General features: G+C 40.7%; 1 protein-coding gene across 1 annotated transcript; it reads right to left on the reverse strand.

The window, feature by feature from the left end:
* Window positions 1-996: 996 nt before the first annotated feature.
* LOC149225642 (uncharacterized) lies at window positions 997-9,979 on the reverse strand. Its single transcript, XM_089379977.1, has 3 exons — window positions 8,700-9,979; window positions 6,255-7,952; window positions 997-1,540 (listed from the first exon to the last, which is right to left on the reverse strand). Exons 1-3 carry the CDS (start codon window positions 9,977-9,979, stop codon window positions 997-999), a joined length of 3,522 nt encoding a protein of 1,173 aa, XP_089236103.1.
* Between the last annotated feature and the right edge of the window lie 9,769 nt (window positions 9,980-19,748).

Below are 19,748 nucleotides of genomic sequence, written 5' to 3' on the forward strand. Positions count from 1 at the left end.
GTGAAATTTCTGCTGAAGCTGCGTTTCCTTGTCCAAGTCTTCTTTTGTGATTTCAGTTTCTTCTAGTTGAAGATGATGCAGTTCTAAGGAGCTTTGAAATTTTTTTCTTTCAGTTGCAGGGTTGGGAAAAGTCTTGGCCCAGCTTTTCAGCATCACTTTTAATCCCAAAGAAAAAAGGGGGAACCCTTGACTGGCTCCTTCTAGTAATCCCTAACCTTTTGCATGAAATCTACCTTTTTGATCCATAGAGGACTGAATCTGAAAGGAATAGGGTCCAGATCCTTGAGAGCCAGCAGCTCAAGTCTAATGGGCTTGTGATCTGAAACACTGCTGTGGAGGATGTGCATTCTAGCCTCTAGACCGAGAAGAAGAAAGGAACTTTGAACAAGAAATCTATCTAGTCTTGCAGCTATATGACCAGGACTGACTCTTTTATTTGACCAAGTGTACTTACCAGAAGAAGGCTTGATGTATAGCAGGTTCCAGTCCTGCATGAGATCCTTCATCCATTCCCTTGCTGGATCCCTTACTATGCAACCTCCTTTTTTTTTGACGAAAGAAGGGTGAGATTGAGATCTCCAGTGATGATGATTTTTTCCAGGTTCTCTAGATCTGCCAGATTTTTTATGGAGTCCCAACAAATCTTATTCTCCTTGGCATTGTTAGGGACATACACATTGAAAAGACATATGATCTCTTTGGTATCAAGATGCTGCATCTTTAAGAAGATCCAGTGGGTGTTCAAAGTGTAAGAGATTATTGAGAACTTGTTGGCATTCCAGAGGGAGCCAAGCCGTCCCGAGGCTCCACGAGTAGAGATAGCTTGCACTCCGCTTTTATTCCAAAATTTTTTACTTGCTTGGAGGAAAGATATATCCTCCATTTTGGTCTCCTGGATGAGGAGGATATCTGGGGCTTCCAATCCTGTTAAGCTTTTCATTGCTTCTTCCTTGGCTCTAGTGCCCATACCCCTACAGTTCCAGGAGACAATCTTCATCATTTACTTTTGTTATGGTGGGCTCCCTTGGAACCCTGAGTTTTATTCCTCGTCATCTTCAGAGTTTTTGCCAATAGCTTCTCAATTGTTGGCTGGCTGCCTTGAAGCTTGTCTTTGTAGGTTTCTTGCTCTCTTTTTTCCCTGGCAGACTTGCATCCTCTTGTGGATCTTCTGGGAGAGGATTGAGAGTCTCCTATTTCTCCTTCCTCTTCTGACTCCTCAGATTCTTGGTCTTCCTCCTCCTCTTCTAAGAGCTTTCCTTTGCATCTCTCAGCGGCACTTCCATCTTTGGTCGAGACAGAGGGGGAAGCTTTGGTGAGAGAAATTTCCTTTGGGATATCAACCTTTTGGGAGGCCATGGTTTCAGATCTTAGGAGCTCGAATTTGTTCTCTTGGCCTTCCATGGTTGATTGCTGAACAGGGGCCGTTTGAGGGCCTTTCTCATTTGAAGTTGCAGTCTTCTTGTGAGAGGTCTTGGTGCGCTTGACTTGGTTCCAACCTTGTTCTTTCCCTTTCTCTTTAGCCCCATTGGACAGAAAGCCTCTGGAAAAATGGCCGTAGACGTGGCATTTCCGGCATTTGAAGGGCAGCTGCTCGTAGTCGAGTTTTTGCACATGAGTCTAGGGACCTACGATGATTTTGATCGCTTCCGGGAGCCCCACCTCTAGATCTACCTCCACGCAGATTCTGGCGCAATCGTACTAGTCTTTATTATTAGCCCGATCTATAAATTTACCTAAGGATTTGCCTATGTGCTTCAACGAATCCCAATTCGAACAATGCACTAGGAGATTATGGAGTCTCACCCACACCGGGACCGCTGTGGGAACATCCACTGTCGAATCAAAGTTTGGCATCCATTTATTCAGATACAATCCCTGAGGGCCCATGAAGTAAGGTCCATTTTGGAAAATCAGGTCCTTGTCCTCTTTTGAAGTGAACTCGAACAGAAAGTAGCCTCTCCCGAGAAAGTATGAGGTTACTATGTTTTTGGTCAAGGGTGCCCAGTTCTTGGCGACCCAGATCTCTGTGGATTTAGGGGATGGAAAAAGCCCTGTGAAATGGCCAACGAGGGCATGATCTTCTAGAGACAGAGTGACTTGGATTGGCTCCTCTGGCGGGAGAGAAATCTCGGGGATGTCCTCCAGTTTCTTCACAAACTTTGCAGCTTCGCCTTTATTATTCTTTGGCAAGGATGCGAGCAGAGAGTTGAAAGCCTCAGAGGCAGAAGGCAAAGGAGGAGAGATGGGAGGCCCCTAAGGAGAGCCCAACACCTCCATGGAGGCGGGCGACCTCGAGTACAAGCCAATCTGCGGCAGGCGGCTGCGTCCTTCAACGCTGCCCAAAATCCTCACAGGAGCGCTCACGCTGTTGTAGAGCTAGGTCTCACCAACTGTTTCTCGTATCCATTCTATTAATTACTATTATTATTATTATTATTATTGGAATAAAATTAAGTGAAAATTTTGAGTATTTCTCTACATTTTGTGAATGGTAAATAGTTGACCTTGACTATGGGGCCTTGCCCCAAGGGAATCAAAAAAAGTAAGTTGAACTCGTTATAAAAAACAATATCAAGGAACTTCCCATTTGACTCTTTACCACCTGAGCTAACCCTTGGAGCTACTCGATTATTTATTATATCACAAATATTGTATAAACTCCTTGTAGATTCAAACTTCTAATTGTAATTTACTAAAACAATAGAATTGAATCTACTCTACTCATCAACGGAAATAATTAAACAATCGCAAAATCACGAAGCATACAAGAGAAAGAATTGAATAAACGCATTACACATTGATTTCTTGGGGAAATCCATAGCTAAAAACCCATGCTATTTGTATATTGCATTAGTCAGAAAATATGAGAAGATTAAAATGCTTTTCTCAAGCCCGAGCAACCTCTGCACTATCTCTATCTGTCTCACAACTTCCTAGACAAGCCTAGGCCAATACTTAACCAATTTTTTGCTTGCCCAAGTCCCTATTTCCTTGCATTGTTTCCTTGGGAATTATGCCCCTATTAATTAGGGAAATTCCTCAATTGGAATTGCACAATCCTCATAGGACTTCCTTTGACTGCATGCACCACCTATACAATTCAAATGATTATACAATTGAAAGTACACTGTCCTTGAACTCCAATCTCAACTGGGTAACTCTCAGATCTAATATTCATGAGTTATTAATGAGTGAATCATTAGTTAACTAGTTGATCACTACAGGCAACACCACACTACCAGACCTCCCACTAGTTCCTCCAACAGTTGGAACTAGTTTAACTAACTTTAACTCAGTTAAACTAAATTAATTAATTACAAGTCAAAGTAAAATCAACCAGGGATTCTATAATGTAAGAGACACTCTACATGACTCAATTTAGACCCTTAACTCGAATTAACTTAGCCAACTAAGTCAAATTAACTTAGTTAACTAATACAAGTTGTCATGTGATGTGGAATTACAATTTTATTCCCAATTTAATTCAAGGACACAATTAAATTAGGATTTTCTTGTTGCATTTTCAAAACTCCCTCTCAACAAGAAAGGTATTATTTTCTACCATGATCATGCCTCTATGAAACTCGAATTTGCATCTTAACAATGCCCTTGTCAAAGTATATACATCCTGTTCCTCTGTAGGAATGTACTCCAACAACATGATTCTCCTTTGCACACAATATTGTAGATGGTGATACCAGATGTCGATATGATTGGACCGATCATGAAAAACTAGATTCTCAAAGAGTTTGATACAACTCTGATTATCATAATTATGACATATAAAACATTCAACATTATTTATCAGAGGAGATAATCGATTAACATTTCTATAGTTAGGAGTAAATGATTTTCTTTGAAGATTCTCTTTCCTTGGTTTTTGATCTGGTTGACTTCTTATCTCTTTGTTGAGAATTTTAGGTTTAGCATTATTACCCTTTAAATTCCTTGCATCAACTTGTGAACTAGATTCTCCTTCAACAGTTTCATGAAAACCAAGACCAGATTTGATGGTGGGAGACCTTTGACTACTGAGAATATTATCCAAAATATTAGTACTATATTGAAATCTCAAATGTTTATAATGTTTACCTCAACCTCCATTCTTTGATATTGCTTTTCCTTTTCTAGATACTTCTTCTTCATATATTATTCAACCCTTCTTCCTTCTTCCACTTGCTCCTTTAATTTGAGAATATCTTCTTTCAACCCATTTTTTTTTTCAAATGCTTGAAGTAGTTCTTCATTTTGCTTAGCTGATTTTTCAAGATCTGCTCTTAGAGAGACAATCTCAGCTTCAATACCTTCACAATATTGTTTAGATTACGCAACAACATTTACTGATTTAATATGATCCTTGTTATCATATGCCTACAACTTATCTTTAATATTAACAATCCTTTTCAATGAAAAATCAAGTTTTGTTCTAAGATCAAAATTTTCTTTAACATGTCTTCCTCTGAATCAACAAATCCATCTGATATAACAAAGGTTGTTTTGTTATCATGTTCATTTTTTGACACATTGTTAGGGATAGGATTACTTGGTAGTTCCCCTAACGAGCAATCTTCATTTGGGTTTTCTTCATGGATTGCTTGTATCTTATCCCACACTTGATTTACAGTTGCATACTGCATAACCTTGTTTAATGTTGAATCGGGTATGCTATTAATGATGCCACTTAATGCCTTACTGTTATTTTGCACTTCCTCACTCGATGGAGGAATTTTGGTGTAGCTATTGCACACTGAACACCAAACATCATGGTTCATTAGATTAGACTTCATATTTTCTTTCCATTGGTGATAATTATCATTACTTAGCATAGGTATGCCTCCATTGTCCATTGTTTTTGACTTGCCTTGATCTTCTGCTTCTAGGGCCAACATTTTTGAATCTATTTTCTCTTTAGAGTGCTTACTTTCACTTTTACCCATGAGTGCAAGTTCAATCATTTCACTGTAATCATCACTATCATTATTTCATATACAAGGAAATTGACCATAATTAGAACAAAATCCCATACCTGATAATTATTTGTTACCGTCTTCTATATTCTTGATCAATAGAAAGCTGGGTGCTCCCAAACCTAAATATTTGCTGACATATGTAACTACATATGATATATCATTGTCACAATTTTTCGCATCCATTGTTCGAGCTATCTTCTTCATTCCTATCATCTTGACGAATCTCCTTCAAGCGATCAAGCTTCTTCTGAAGGACCTGGTCTAATACCAATTGTTGGGAAAAATACTGGGGGGGGGGTGAATCAATATTTTAAAACTCACTTAAACTTTTCTTTTCTTACTCATATTTCTATATGCGAATTTACTGAATGGAACCTGAGTATGTACGTGACTGTTATGTAGACAACTAGTGTGTATCTAGTTAACTTAACTCTTCAGTTAATTCATCATCTATTTATCTTGAACCAATGCATCAGTACTTATTTATACATCAATTAAACAGTAACCATGTGTAGTAAGAACAAAATAAATCATCACACATAAGAAATACATCAATGCACATGAACACCGAGATTTTTAGGTGGAAACCCAATGTGGGAAAAAACCACTAATGCTTTTTTTTCCCCTGGGAAAAAGTCGTAATTTCTATTAAAGTTAAGAAATTACATTTTGTATATGCCGAAGCATTCATATAAAGGCAGCAGTGCCTGACAAGATCAGTCTGCAGTACTAGATAAACAAAAATAAAGCAGGTTGTCTCCTCGCAGGGAGCAGTCCAAAACTATACACTAACAGTGTTCAAAAAAAGAGTCCATTGCTCTACGCAGAGAGCCATATATATGCTGTTATATCAAAAGAAAAAGTGCTGTATTGTACTAGACATAGAGAGATATATACAGCTATTGACAACAAAAAACAAGTGAAGATCTGTAAGTGGGCTTTTATAGCCCATTATCCATCTGATCATCAAAGGGTCGATGATAATGCTGATAGTATGACCCTTCGATTTCCTCCTGTATCAGCCAATTTTCTCCTTGTCTGTGCGCTGCCTCTTTGGAGAGTTGATCTGCGATGGTGTTTTGTTCCCTGTAGATGTGACGACAAGCAAATGATTCAAAGGAAGTAGTCAGTCTCTTTGCCTCATCTAATATATGTCTCAACGAAAATGCATGACAATGAGATGCATCAGTCAGCCAATTGCAAACTATTTTAGAGTCTCCAAACAGCTGGAGATGTCTGCATTGTTTTTGTATGGCAAAGTGAATGATATGCTTGGCAGTGCACAGTTCAGCATAGTTATTAGTGCCTCTGCCTAAGAAGATTTGAATTTTGTAGCTGTGTGAATCATTGAGATATAGAACTGCTCCTCCTCCACAGCCCACATCTTGTGCTGAACCATCAAAAAAAGCCCATGGTTTGGACTTGTCAATATCCACTTGTCTAATGATGCGAACAGGGCCTGTGGATTCATCATCTGGTATCATGTTATAATCTGCAATGGTATGGAGAAGGATAGTGGGCCAATGGGGGGCTCTAAGATTGAAGATAGCCTGATTCCGGGCAATCCAGACTGCCCAGCATGCGAGTAGCGGGATATTGATGGACTTCCCCGAGTGATCATGATTCCAGTTCTCCCATGCATCCATTAAGCTATGGCCATGCCAATTTTTCAGTTGCGGGAGGTGGGAAATGAGGGCATGCCAAAATTGTAAAGTGATGCTGCAGTTCAAGAATAGGTGTACAGTGCTTTCTTCCTCCTGGTGACAGAGATGGCAGCGGAATGGTCCGTGGAAGGATCTCTTCATAAGATTAGTGCCCGTAGGTACTTTATCAAAGAGAATGTTCCACATAAGCAGTCGAGTACGCGGGGCTGATTTGAGCTTCCATAATGCTTTCCATGAGGGGTGGATAATTTGAGGCTTATGTGGCTCCATGAGTTTTAGATAGCCAAGCTTCGGGATATATGCTCCATGTTTTGCAAAGGCCCAAATGATTTCGTCAGGTCCTTCAGTAAGCCTGATATGAGCTTGAGTGAGCGCATCCGTGTACTCTGTCCATTCATTATGCCACTGTGCCGGAATATCTAAAACTTGCGCGCTGGTCCAGGCCTGATGGAGAAAGGAGGAGTTTGCTTGGTCGCCAATATGCATGATGTTGATGATACCTCTGTCATTAAGATGTCCAATGAGGCCATCAGAGAGTCTGTGAGTGTTTCCACATCCGACCCATGGGTCCAGTCCTATTCGGACCGCATTACCTGCTTTGATGCGCCAAGTTAATCCTTCTCGTAATAAAGGTAAAGTACCGATGACAGCTTTCCATATGATGGATATGTTATGATTTGTTCCATGTTGACTGCATATCCAATCCAACACATTCAGGGGCTTGATATACTTTGCATATGCTACCCTGGTCCAAAGTCCATCAGTGGTAAGGAGCTGCCATCCAAGTTTGGCAGCCAGAGCCCTGGAGAAAAGGTCGAGCCTTTTGATACCCCATCCCCCCCAGCGTTTGGGTTTAGCAATGGTGTCCCATTTTACCCAGGCAAAAATTCTGCCTGGCTGGTGGCCCTTCCATAGAAATTTACTGCATATATGCTGTAACCTGTTGAGTATGCCCTTAGGAATCCATGTGAGAGCCATCCAGTATACTGGCGTGGCTTCAATCACTGCTTTAATAAGTATCAGTCTGCCAGCTCGAGAGAGGTATCGGTGGTACCATACTTGAAGTCTCTTTTCCACCTTGGCTATAAGCCATAACCAGTCAGCAATTCTGTATCCATTAGGTTTCAGTCTGAAACCAAGATACTTTATACCTTCTGACAAGGTCAAGTTGATAAAAGGGAATCGCTGATTAGCATAAGCTATTTCATGTATAGAACAGCCTAAAGTAGTGATGGTGGATTTATTGTCATTAATCTTCATACCAGTAGCTTGCTGAAAGAGTAGAAAAGAGTTATGGAGTATAGTGGAGTCTCCAATACTGCCATTCAAAAAAATTAGGATATCATCGACAAATAATAGGTGAGTGAGGTATAGATTGTCCGCAAGTTTAATACCAGATAATTGTTGTCTGTCCCGCGCAGATGAAATAACTCTACTCAACCCTTCCATAATGAGTAAAAACAGCAGAGGGGAGAGTGGACATCCCTGTCTGAGACCCCTCTCTGAAGTGAAGAACGAGGTAGCTTCCCCATTAAGTAATACACTGTAGGATACATCAGTGATACAGCTCATGGTCCATTTGATGAAGACATAGGGGAAACCCAGGTGAGTGAGCAGCAGCCGTAAGTATAGCCAGTTAGTTCTGTCAAAGGCCTTGGACAGATCCACCTTAAGGATCATTCCTTTTTGTTTCTTAATCTGCAAGGTGTGCATGAGCTCTTGGGCAGTGGCAATGGCCTCGTGGATCTATCTATCGTGCAGGAATGCAAATTGTTCAGTGGATATATGATGCGATAGAACGGGCTTAAGACAATTAGCAATGGTCTTAGCTATAATCTTGTAGAGGCAGTTGCAGAGTGATATAGGACGGAAGTCATCGAAAGTGCTCGGGGCATTCGATTTGGGGATGAGAGCTATGAAGGTGGATTTAATGGCTGAGGATATTCGACCTCTTCTTCTGCTGTCTTCAACTATTTTCAGGAGGTCATTACCCAAGAGATCAAAAAATGCAAGGTAAAATTCAATGGTCCATCCATCTGGTCCAGGGCTCTTATCTTTTTTGAACCATTTCAGAGTAGCCTCCAATTCTGCCATGGTCACTTCCTTCTGTAGTTCCTCAGCATCTTCTTGTTCAATGTATCTGGGGAAGAGCTCAGCCACTCTCATGATTTCCAAGATATTGGCTTCTACAGGGGCCTTATATATGCCTCTAAAGTGCTCTGTGGCCAGTCTGGCCAGATTCCGCTGAGAGGAGACAGTGTCCCCTTGATCGTTCTTTAATTCCCAGATAGTGTTTATTACTTTGCGGCCATTTGCAAACTTGTGATAAAATTTAGTATTTGCATCTCCTTCGGAGAGCCAAATAGCTCTGCTCCTAAGTCTCCAGCTTTCTTCCCTTTCCTTCAGTATTTGTGAGCGCTTTGCAATAAGGGAGGTGTAATTCTCCTTGCTTTCAGGGGAGAGGAAAGTCCCATTTGATGATTCTTCAAATTCTACAATGACCCTTTCAGCCTCTTTTAATGTCTGATTATCCTGAATGCGCTTTTGGTGTGCCCAGTTCTTGGTGATCTGTTTGAGTTCTGTAAGTTTCCTTACAAAGCCCACTGAGATGTCCTCTCCTTCTCTGATGGCATTGGATTGCCAGAAGTTATGTACCAATTGAATGTAGGAGGGATCTTGTAACCAAGAGGCATTAAATTTATAAGGGCTCTTGATCTTATGGGTTAGGTCTTCAGCTTCTAAGAAGATTGGCCGATGATCTGAAATGCCTCCCGATCCAACCCATTGACGAACTCTGGGGAGATCGTTAACCAAAGATTCCTTGATAAGAAATCTGTCAAGTCTCCTTGCAAGGCTTTGGTCTCCACTTCTGTTATTTGACCATGTATATTGGAGCTTAGCAGATGGTATATCCACCCAGTGATGATCCTCTAGAAGGCTGGATATAGTGTCTGTAAGGGAATCGACCTGGGCGGAGTGCCCCCATGACTCGCTATATCCGAGCGAGAAGTTAAAATCTCCTCCAAGTATAATGTTGTCTGCTTGGAAGAGTTCTGATTCAAGTAAGGACCTCCAATAATTGGCAGGGTCTGCACATGGGCCATAAACATTGATAATCCGGATGTCTCTTATAGCAGAATGAGCACTAATGTCAAGTCCTATAAACCCTCTTCCTCCAAAAATATTCTTGATCTCCGCAACTTTGTTATTTACCCCAATTGCCAATCCCCCAGATCGTCCGGACGCATCCAGTGCATGGAAGGTCCAGGAAGGGAGCCAGGCAGAGAGAGTATGGATGAGGGGTTCGGCCTGACAAAGGGTCTCTTGAAGAAATATAAAGTCCATCTGAGATGAAAGGAGCAATCTCTTAAGTGCTAGTTTTTTGGCTAAACTAGCAAACCCCCGGCAATTGAAGGAGAGAAACTTCATGAGGGGAAGGGGGATGGGCCATCCTTCGCTCTAAGGGCCCTGAAAATAGTCTGCTGTCGCCCGAGGGCAACTTCTTCATCAGCAGTGTGCCTTGCCTTGGTAATGCGAGAGGGTCTGCCACGGGAATTCTTGAGGGACATGGGCATGCTAGCCAGGTCAAGTCCAACAGCATCCGGTCCTCTGTCCTTCAGACGGGGGCGGAGGGAGTAGCGGGGGGAGGACTGAGACGAAAGTAAGGATAGGGTGGCCAGAGTCGAAGTGATTCTTGATGGAGGAGCCACAGGTGAAGGGAGAGGAAGGGAGCAGATGAGTGAGGTGTGATTGTGAAAATTCAGTGGAGAGGATGCAGAGGATAAATTAGCATGGATAGATGCAGAGTCAATGTATTTATGTGATGATATGCCCAATGACATGCATGAAGGAGGAGATGACGGAGTATGGATAGAAAACTTACCCGGTATCTCCAAGCCCGCTTGATCAGTCGATGGCTGCACAGGAGCTGGCGAGGCCGGAGGTGGATCAGAGGGATCCTCAGCAATGTCAGTTGTCTCGGTGCTCCGTGGTTCCTCCACGATCTGAGGGTGATCCTGTTCCCCGGAGGGCTGGGAAGGATGCGTCTCAGAGGGTCTGTCCTGCGGCTGTGGAACAACATCCTCCTTGCCATTCGATATTGATCTCTTGAGGAGTGGGCAATCTCTGTATAGATGGCCCACTTGGTGGCATCTGCGACACCTATATGGGACGCCTTCATAATCTATGATTTTCTTGCGCTCAGTATCCCTCCACTGTATGGTAATATATTCCAACAGTCCCCCTCTCGTGTCCAGGTTGATGAGAATCCTGGCATAGGCCATCATACCCGTCTGCTGATAGGATTTGTCATAGCCCATATACCCGCCGATGGCATTGCCAATCCTCTTGAAAATGTCTTCTGACCAGTACTGGAGTGGAAGCCCTGGAAGCCGAATCCATACCGGTCCGATGCCAATCTGCTCAGTCTCAGGGTCAAATAAAGGAGTCCATCTCTTCAGTAACACCGGGGCATGGTCAAAGTGCCAGTAGGATGACAGAACCCAGTTGGTGTGATCAGCACGCGCGAAACGCAGTGCGAACCAGCCCCGCACGAAGGTCTGCACAAATGGGATATCCACCAAATGGTGGCCCCAAACTTCCGCTGCCCATGTCTTCAAGCGTGCTGCCGAGTAACTTCGGCCCCTGATGCGCCCGACCAAAACACGATCAGCAAAATCCATGGCCTCACCCCAGCGAATGTCTTCTTCCAATCTGAGAAAAACGTCCTCCTCTTTTGATTTGAAGCACTTGTATTTCCGTTTGGGGCCCCGTGGAGGGGGATTGCTATGGGGGCGTCCTGAGGGAGGGGAGTTTGCTTGCTGCGATGCCGGGATTCGGGGTGAATATGAGGGGCCGTGAAAGCCAGAAGACGGTGGGTGGCCTGAGAGCGGAGGTACGGCAGTGAAGCAGCCGGAAGTATGACCGATGGAGACAGGGATGCCGTTAGAGGGACCGGGGAGGGAGGGGTTTTGTTGATGGAGGGGTAATGAGCCCGCTACCGGGGGGAGAGAACCAGGGTTAGGGTTAATGCAGCTTGAAACAAACCCTAGGGTTGCCGGAGAGTGCGGGGGCGTGGAGAGAGCAGGCCAAGTCGGCGGGTCGTCCGGGAGGACTACAGGGTTATGCGAATGCGGTTCACTAAACGGAAACGGCGCAAATTGATCAGGTAAGCCCGAGCTGTACATACCTCCGGATGTGTCAAGTGGGGTGCGCCAGATGGAGACCCCTTCCAATGGGTCCGCGGAGTAATCGACGGCCTCAATGTCCTCCATTGCCAGCTGCTTCTTGGATCTGCTAACACCTCGGAACAGGGAGAAAACCCGGGAGAAAACGACAGTTGCAGTTTAGAAACGGTCCGTGCAGCTGTTGGAATTCCGTCACAGGGCTCGCCGGTTGTCGCAGTTCAGTGCTCTGCTTTCCGTGAAGTCTACCAGCGAGTAAACTGCAGTTCTCCGCGGTTAGGGTGGACCGGTGACAGAGAAAGGCGGGCACATAAACGGAGGGTTCGAGCAGTAACTGTAGAATTCGAAACCCTAACCTAAGCCCTTGCGTAACCTAGTTCGCCCGGGTGCCATCCTAAGCACAAATTTAATGTACTTACTCATGAGATCTGTTACAGTTCAAAAACCACTAATGCTGTTGTCTCTATCTTCATATTTTATTATCATGAAAAACTTCTTAGAATCTTTTACTGGCGTAGACTCATACCATCACGCAGGCACCCACCTACAGAAGGTTACAACCTTCTCTCCTTTTCTAAAACCCATTGGAAGGAAGCTCCAAACCCCTGTTCTCATTTACCGACACCCATTGGAATGGAGCTCCTACCCCGTGATATGATTTACCAGCTACCAATGGAAGGAAGATTCGACTTCCTCACTGAAGGCTCTGACCCTCAACACCATCGTGGAACATGTTTCATAATTTTTCACATTGGATCCACCGAATACAAAACATCACAACTTGTAGGCCACTTTTCATCAATTTTTCAAACTAGATCCACTACCATCATTTAAGCCCAATACCAAATATCAAAACTGAAACTGATCACTTCAACAAATCACTCAATCATTGAACCAACTGAGACCCAAATCAACCAACTTATTCTCAAACAACCAAAGCAATTAGATCAATGTAACCAATACCAATACTGAGCCCAAACACTGCATCAACTCACTGAGCCAACTGAAAAACCCTGATCAATAAAATGTCAGAATATATACTCTACCTTAATTTAGTGAATCCACGTGTATACACGACTTCCTTTAAGCATAACCACGTACATATCCCAAAACATTAAAACCTGAAATTGAATCGCTGTTATTCTGAAACAAACACTAAGTTACACCCTGAACCACTGAATTATTATGAAATAATTATAGAACCATCACAAATATTCAATCTCAAATAGATAGCAACATCATCATTTTTCAATCAATAAATTTGACAACTTCAATCATCATTGTTAAACCCAGATCATCAAGTAAGACTTCATTCACTGACAAATAAAACACAGTAAGACTGATTAGACTGATCATACATGTTATTCAACAAAGCCCTAGCTTATATACACACTTTCCACAAAACACTTCTGTGTATATATGCACTTTTCAGGAATCAAACCCACGTATAGATTTGAATCAATATGCGAATTACCAGCATTAAACCCACATATGTACGTGCCTTTCAAGTTATCAAACATGTGTACAAATATGGAATTATTGACTTATAACTTTGCTGCACATCAGACCTTCAGAACAAACCCATTTCTTGACATACATAGTAAAACATGTGTCAGAAATAATATCATAGATCAAACCAATCCATTATCAATATAGTCATTTCAGATCTATGGCATCTGATCCATCATCAAATTCCCGGGTGCATACTTAATTTCAGATCAAGAAATTCATTAATAGCCTATTACATGCACACTTGCTTCAGATCTAATTTTTCATGAAATATTCATCACTTGCACACGCAAGTACTTTGATCTTCATCTCCTTATATAACTTAGCCCTTATCCAATACCACAGATTAAAACCATACTAATGTCGATGGTATTCTTTGAAGGGAACAAATATCTGCTGTTGGGCTCAATACTATGGGTCAATACCATGGTAAAGACCCTTGGTATTTAGAATACCATGGTGCGAAAACTGTACGAGACTTTTTCTTCTTCATACCCATGTGTGTACACGGATTTGCTTCACAGGAACCCGTGTATCCACGACTTCGATTCACCAAGCCTGAGTATATATGCGTCTTTGTTTCATATAACCAGCGTATACACGACTTTTATTCACCATACATGCATATACTTATTCAAACTTCATCTTTATCATTCCTCTATATCTTACTCATATTCCTTTGTCCAATTTTTCTGTCACATCTGTACTAGCCTGAATACTCATCCTGTTACCATCATGTTGACATGTTTATTAAGTAGGTTTCCATGAAAAGACAACTCATCAAATAGGTTTCCATCAAGGACAACACATTAGTCATAATGCCAACATCTATGACTCAAAACAAGACATCAACTCATAATTACAAAGCCTCTCACAATTTTGTATCTCAATTTCAGATAAGAGCATGATGCATCATGATAACACCTCTATAGACCTTATGGGACTTATCATGACACCCTTTAGAATAGATACAAAGAACTGAAAGCAACACACAGAGACTCACGACTTCATAACTTACAATAGGTGACATTAATGGAAACAAAAACATGCCAACACCCATACCACTACCTAAAATTTCCTAATACTTTCCAGAATCATGTATAACATGGAAACAAAGCTAAACATTCAATCTCAACACAAAAAATTACCTAGACTGACCAAAACATACTAGGAATTTCGTCAAACACATGGAAAAGATTGTAAGCTACAGGTCATGAATGGATATTTGATCATAAAAGTTTGAGATTCATTTGAGAATAATCGAGAAAGACCTATACCCTCTCCACATAACTACAATAACACCTATTAATCCATACATTCATCAACTAGTCATTAGATAAACAATTCATGACGTGATCCATAGAAGATACACATCATATAAACAACATATAACTAGAAAATAACTATCATATAAACCATGACAACCCAGTCATAATATCACCAACATATTACTAACATTTATACATGAATCACAATATAATAACAGCTCTTATTAACATATGAAATTCCAACCAAGTTAGGGACTTCCATATATCACTCAACCATAGATTGAGCTGAACCAAATCTCTCTTTTAGCAAATCACCCTTGCCCCATATTCCAAGCATGGAAGTGGGATATCATGGAATAAAGCAAACAAGTTCTTCCAGAGTCCAAACCACCTCAACCCTCAACCATTGATTCCACCTCACGGTCGGACATCACTAACACAACCGAGATTGGTCTCTACCGAAGTTGTCCAGGCCTCCAAGAACTAGTAATTCAACCCACAACCTTTTAGGGCTTCAATGAATTTGTCCAACACGACACCAACACAAGTATCTCAACCCACCAAGGGCTATAGAGAATTTTTCCAACCTAGGCTCCAGGACTAGTAACTCAACCCAAGATGTTCCATGGCTCCTAGAGCATTTGTTCCAACCCACAACCATAAGGAATTATGAGCACCAACAAAAAAAAAATCAAGTGGAAAAACCCACAACACCATGGCTATCCAAGAAATGGCATGGCAAGGCTAAAACCACTATCAAACCAGGAAATCCTCCATTCCAATGACAACACATAACTAGAAAACCACATGCATATACCATGCATACATAAATCAACAAGGAAATCATACATGAAACCTGTTACCCTCAAAGAAATATTGTTGTAGTTGCTGATCCACCTGTTCCCTTATGCTTTCCCACTTCCTTTTTTTTCTTTCTCCAAATCAAAAGAATGCCAAAATTCTCCAAGAAAACTCTAAGAGTGCAAGAGTATGAGAGAATGAGAGAATAAAGAGATAGCTCCAAAACTGAATAGGAAAATGCTGTGAATTGATCCTCAAAAATTTTTTATAATTGAGGCCTCTATTTTCATCATTTTCCCTTAATTTTCCTTAAATTTCCTACTCATGCAAATCTATGACCTTTCACCTTCCTTTTCTCTTACTTTCCATTATTTCATAAATAAAATGCCAATTAATTCATCTTTTACTTTTCCAATTTCCATAGACATTAATTATTCACCAGTGATAACCCATCACTATGTTTTGCCCAACATTTAGCTTGAAATATGTGTCCCATGACCTTGGTAATTTTTTTATTTGCATAGGAAATCAACCAAGGGTTGTTACAAACCCCTCGCCCTTGGGGGAAAAAATCCTCGATGTTTAATGACACTTATAAACCAACAAAAAACTTGCTTCCTATGTAGCTTTATTACACAACTCAATACAACATTTACATCATATTATACTACTCATACAATTACCATAATAACATGAACACCATACTGCTTATTGGAGCTTTACAACACAACTTAGTGCGGTATTTACATACATATGCATTTATGTAGACATAACCAAAACATATACCAGAGTACATCCTCTCAACCAACGAATAGAGAAGGATACATAGCTTGCATCTGATCATCCATCTCCCATGTAGCTCATCATGCCCAAAGTGCTTTCATTGCACTTTAACTTACTCGATTGCTTGATTTCGGAGCATGAGCATATTTTGTTGCAAAACGCATTGAGGTTCCGACTGGAACTCCCCTTCTGGTTCCACCTACAATACAGACCAGTCAATCACACGATCAAAGTCTTTCACATACTTCTTAAGAAATGAAACATGGAAAACATCATGGACTTTTACTTTTAGAGGCAATGAAATTAGGTAGTCCACTAGTAGAATCCTCTCAAGGATCTCGAAAGACTCACAATACTAAGGTGTCAGCTTGGCACATGATGAAATCCTCAAGGAGATCTTCTATGGTTTTATGTACAAGTATACATTCCCTAACCTGAAACTCTTTAATTATCTTGTTTTGATATGCATAAATCTTATGCCTATCCTATGCTACCTTTAGATTCTTCATGATAACCTGCATTTCCTGTTTCATCTCTATGAACATGTCCGGTCCAATCAATACCATGTTCACTAGATCAATCCAACTGATAGGAGTATTACAACTTCACTTATAAACAACCTCAAACAAACTCATCTTCAAATATTCCTGACACCCATTGTTATAAGAAAACTCTACTGGTGCATGACATACATTCTCAACATGCCCTCTAGAGTCTTGTTGACCCTCTTTGTCTATCTGTCTACCTACGGATGATAAGATGCACTAAAGGACAACTCTATCCCCAAACCTACAAACAACTCTTTCCAAAACCTGGAAGTGAACTTGGCATCTATGTCTGACACAATCTTCCTAGGAATACCATGCAACCTCGCTATCTCCCTAATGAAAACCTGAGCTACCTCACTAGATGAATTTGTAGAACTTACTGGAATGAAGTGAGCTACCTTAGTCAACTTTTCAATCACAACCATAATAGAATCATGATTTATATATGTCCTTGACAAACCTGTAATGAATTCCATGGAAATGACCTCCCATTTCCACTCTAGAATTGGAATCTACTACAATAAACCACCTAGATTCTTACACTCTACTTTTACATGTTGAAAATCCAAGCATCTTGTGACAAAATCAACCACATATTTCTTCAAATTCGACCAATGGTAGAAATTATTCACTTCTCTCAGTGTCTTTTGATATCCCGAGTGACCTGAATATGACTTGACATGAAATTCCTACAAGATAAGCTTATTGTGTTCATTTTTGTCCGACACATAGGTCCTATCATAAATCTGACCAAACCATCTATCGTGAGATGATAATGCACATCTTTTTCAGCTGTACCCTATTGCTGTAACCTATGCTTAAGATGTTGGTACCTGTCATCCTATTGTCCTTCTTGCAAGGTCTGTTCCTGTAAATTTTTCCCAGATGAAATCATAGTTGCTATGTGATTTACTTGCACTCTTCTTTCTAAGAGAATCTTTAACCCTGTTCTCTTTAACCTTAATGTACCTAATCTCGAAGTCAAACTCACAGAGCATGGCCAACCACCTAGCCTGCAAGACATTCAAATTAGGTTTGTTAAACAAGTACCTCAACCCACTATGATCACTAATCAAGAAGAACATCCTGCCAAGAAGATAATGTCTCAACATATTCAATGCATGGAATATCACTGCCAACTCAAGATCATGCATCATATAGTTCTGCTCATGCTAATTCAATTTCATTGACTCATAGCATACTGCCTACTCTTCTTGCATTAGGACTCCACCAAGTACTTTCTTGCAAGCATCTATACGTTCCACAAACTCTTTATCTGGGTCTGCAATATTCAAGATCGAAGCATCTATAAGCAGCTACAACTACTCAAAACTAGCTGCAAATTCCTCTATCCATTCAAATTTCTTTCCTTTCCTTTGGAAGGATGTAATAAGATAGACAATCCACGAGAAGTTCCTAATAACTGCCTGTAATAACCTGCTAACCCCATGAATTAATTTGACCTTATCCACATTCTGAGGAGTTTCCCACTCCATGATAGCCGTGATCTTTTCTAGGTCCACTGCTATACCTTCCTTGTTATGCAACCAACTCACAAAAATATAGATCAATGACTTAAGAATTATCCTCTTCGAGGGGGATACCTCCTTTACATTACATAAATGAACAATTTTTGGATGATACAAATGACAAGGCATCCTTTGTATATATAGGAGTCTAAGGGGTCACAATATAATCATAGCCTACATAACAATAATAATGTAAGGGCACAAAAATAATAATAGTGGGCTTCTATGGGGCACAACAATAACAATATGGGGGCTACATGGGCACAACAATAATAATAAGGGGGATACACTAGTATTATAGGGACCTAACATGCTCCTCTCCTTCAAAAAAGTGTTGTCCTCAACGCTTGAGTGGTTGTGGATGTTTCTGTATAAAATTATCATCCTCCCATGTGGAATATTTAGCGGGTAAGTTCTTTCACTTAATGAGATACTCTAAAATTGATCGATTCCGTAGCTGTCAGGTTCTTGTTTTCATGACTTCTTTAGGCTCAAATATGATTTTTCCTTCTTCTTCAAGTTCTAGAAACATTGTTTGAACTGGAATCCTATCTTTGATAACCTTCTTTAAGCATGAAACATGGAAAACTGGGTTTACTCGAGAAGATGCATGCAACTCCAATTTGTATGCCATAGTACTGATCTTTTGCAACACCTTGTAAGGACCATAGTACTTGGGTGATAATTTATTATCCTTCTTAGCTTGCTTGAGAGACATTTGTTTGTATGGTTGTAGCCATAAAAATATCCAGTTACCTAGATCAAAACTTCTTTCACTGCCATGCTTATCTTCCTGTTGTTTCATTCGATTCTACGCTAGAGTGAGGTTATCCTTTAAGAGTTGGAGAACTTGTTGTTGATGCTTGATGTGATCTTCCATTGCTTGAACCTTAGAATTTTCTCTTAAATTTGATGTGATGGATGGTGGATGATATCCATAAAGTGCCATAAATGGGGTCATTTTTGTTGCAGTATGGAAGGTAGTGTTATACCACCATTCAATTAGAGGTAACCACTTGACCCATCGTGTTTGTTTATCAAATACGAAGAAATGAAGATATCCTTCCAAACATTTATTCACTATCTTAGTTTTCCCATCAGATTGAGGATGATAAGATGAGCTATGAGCTAATTGAGTACCAAGACAAGAAAATAATTCCGTCCAAAAATTTCCAGTGAAAATGGAATCTCTGTCACTCATTATAATATTTGGATTTCCATGAAGCTTTTGAATTGTTTCCATAAATGCAGTAGCAACTGTACTAGCTTTAAAAGGATGAGATAATGAAAAAATGTGCATACTTGGTAAGTCTATCAACTACCACCATGATGACACTCTTTCCTTTTGACTTGGGTAAACATGTGATAAAATCCATTGAGACCTCCTCCCAGTGCTAACTTGGAATGGCTAAACGTTGTAAAAAACCCGAGGTTTTAATTGTCTCAACTTTATTTTGTTGGCAAACCAAATGTTCTTCCATAAACTTCTGAAT

Source organism: Pinus tabuliformis, chromosome J (assembly GCF_031772625.1).
Source record: "Pinus tabuliformis cultivar Carrire ecotype Pingquan chromosome J, CPIR1, whole genome shotgun sequence".
Taxonomy (NCBI): domain Eukaryota; kingdom Viridiplantae; phylum Streptophyta; class Pinopsida; order Pinales; family Pinaceae; genus Pinus; species Pinus tabuliformis.

What these genes read in the sequence shown, in the direction of transcription:
- LOC149225642 (XM_089379977.1), bottom strand. Translation starts at nt 9,979, where the DNA reads ATGGACTTTATATTTCTTCAAGAGACCCTTTGTCAGGCCGAACCCCTC. An exon ending in TTGGAGGCTACTCTGAAATG is followed by an intron (nt 7,953 to 8,699) that starts GTTCAAAAAAGA and finishes TTTGAATGGCAG; the next exon opens with TATTGGAGACTCCACTATAC. An exon ending in ACTAATAACTATGCTGAACT is followed by an intron (nt 1,541 to 6,254) that starts GTGCACTGCCAA and finishes CCATTTTTCCAG; the next exon opens with AGGCTTTCTGTCCAATGGGG.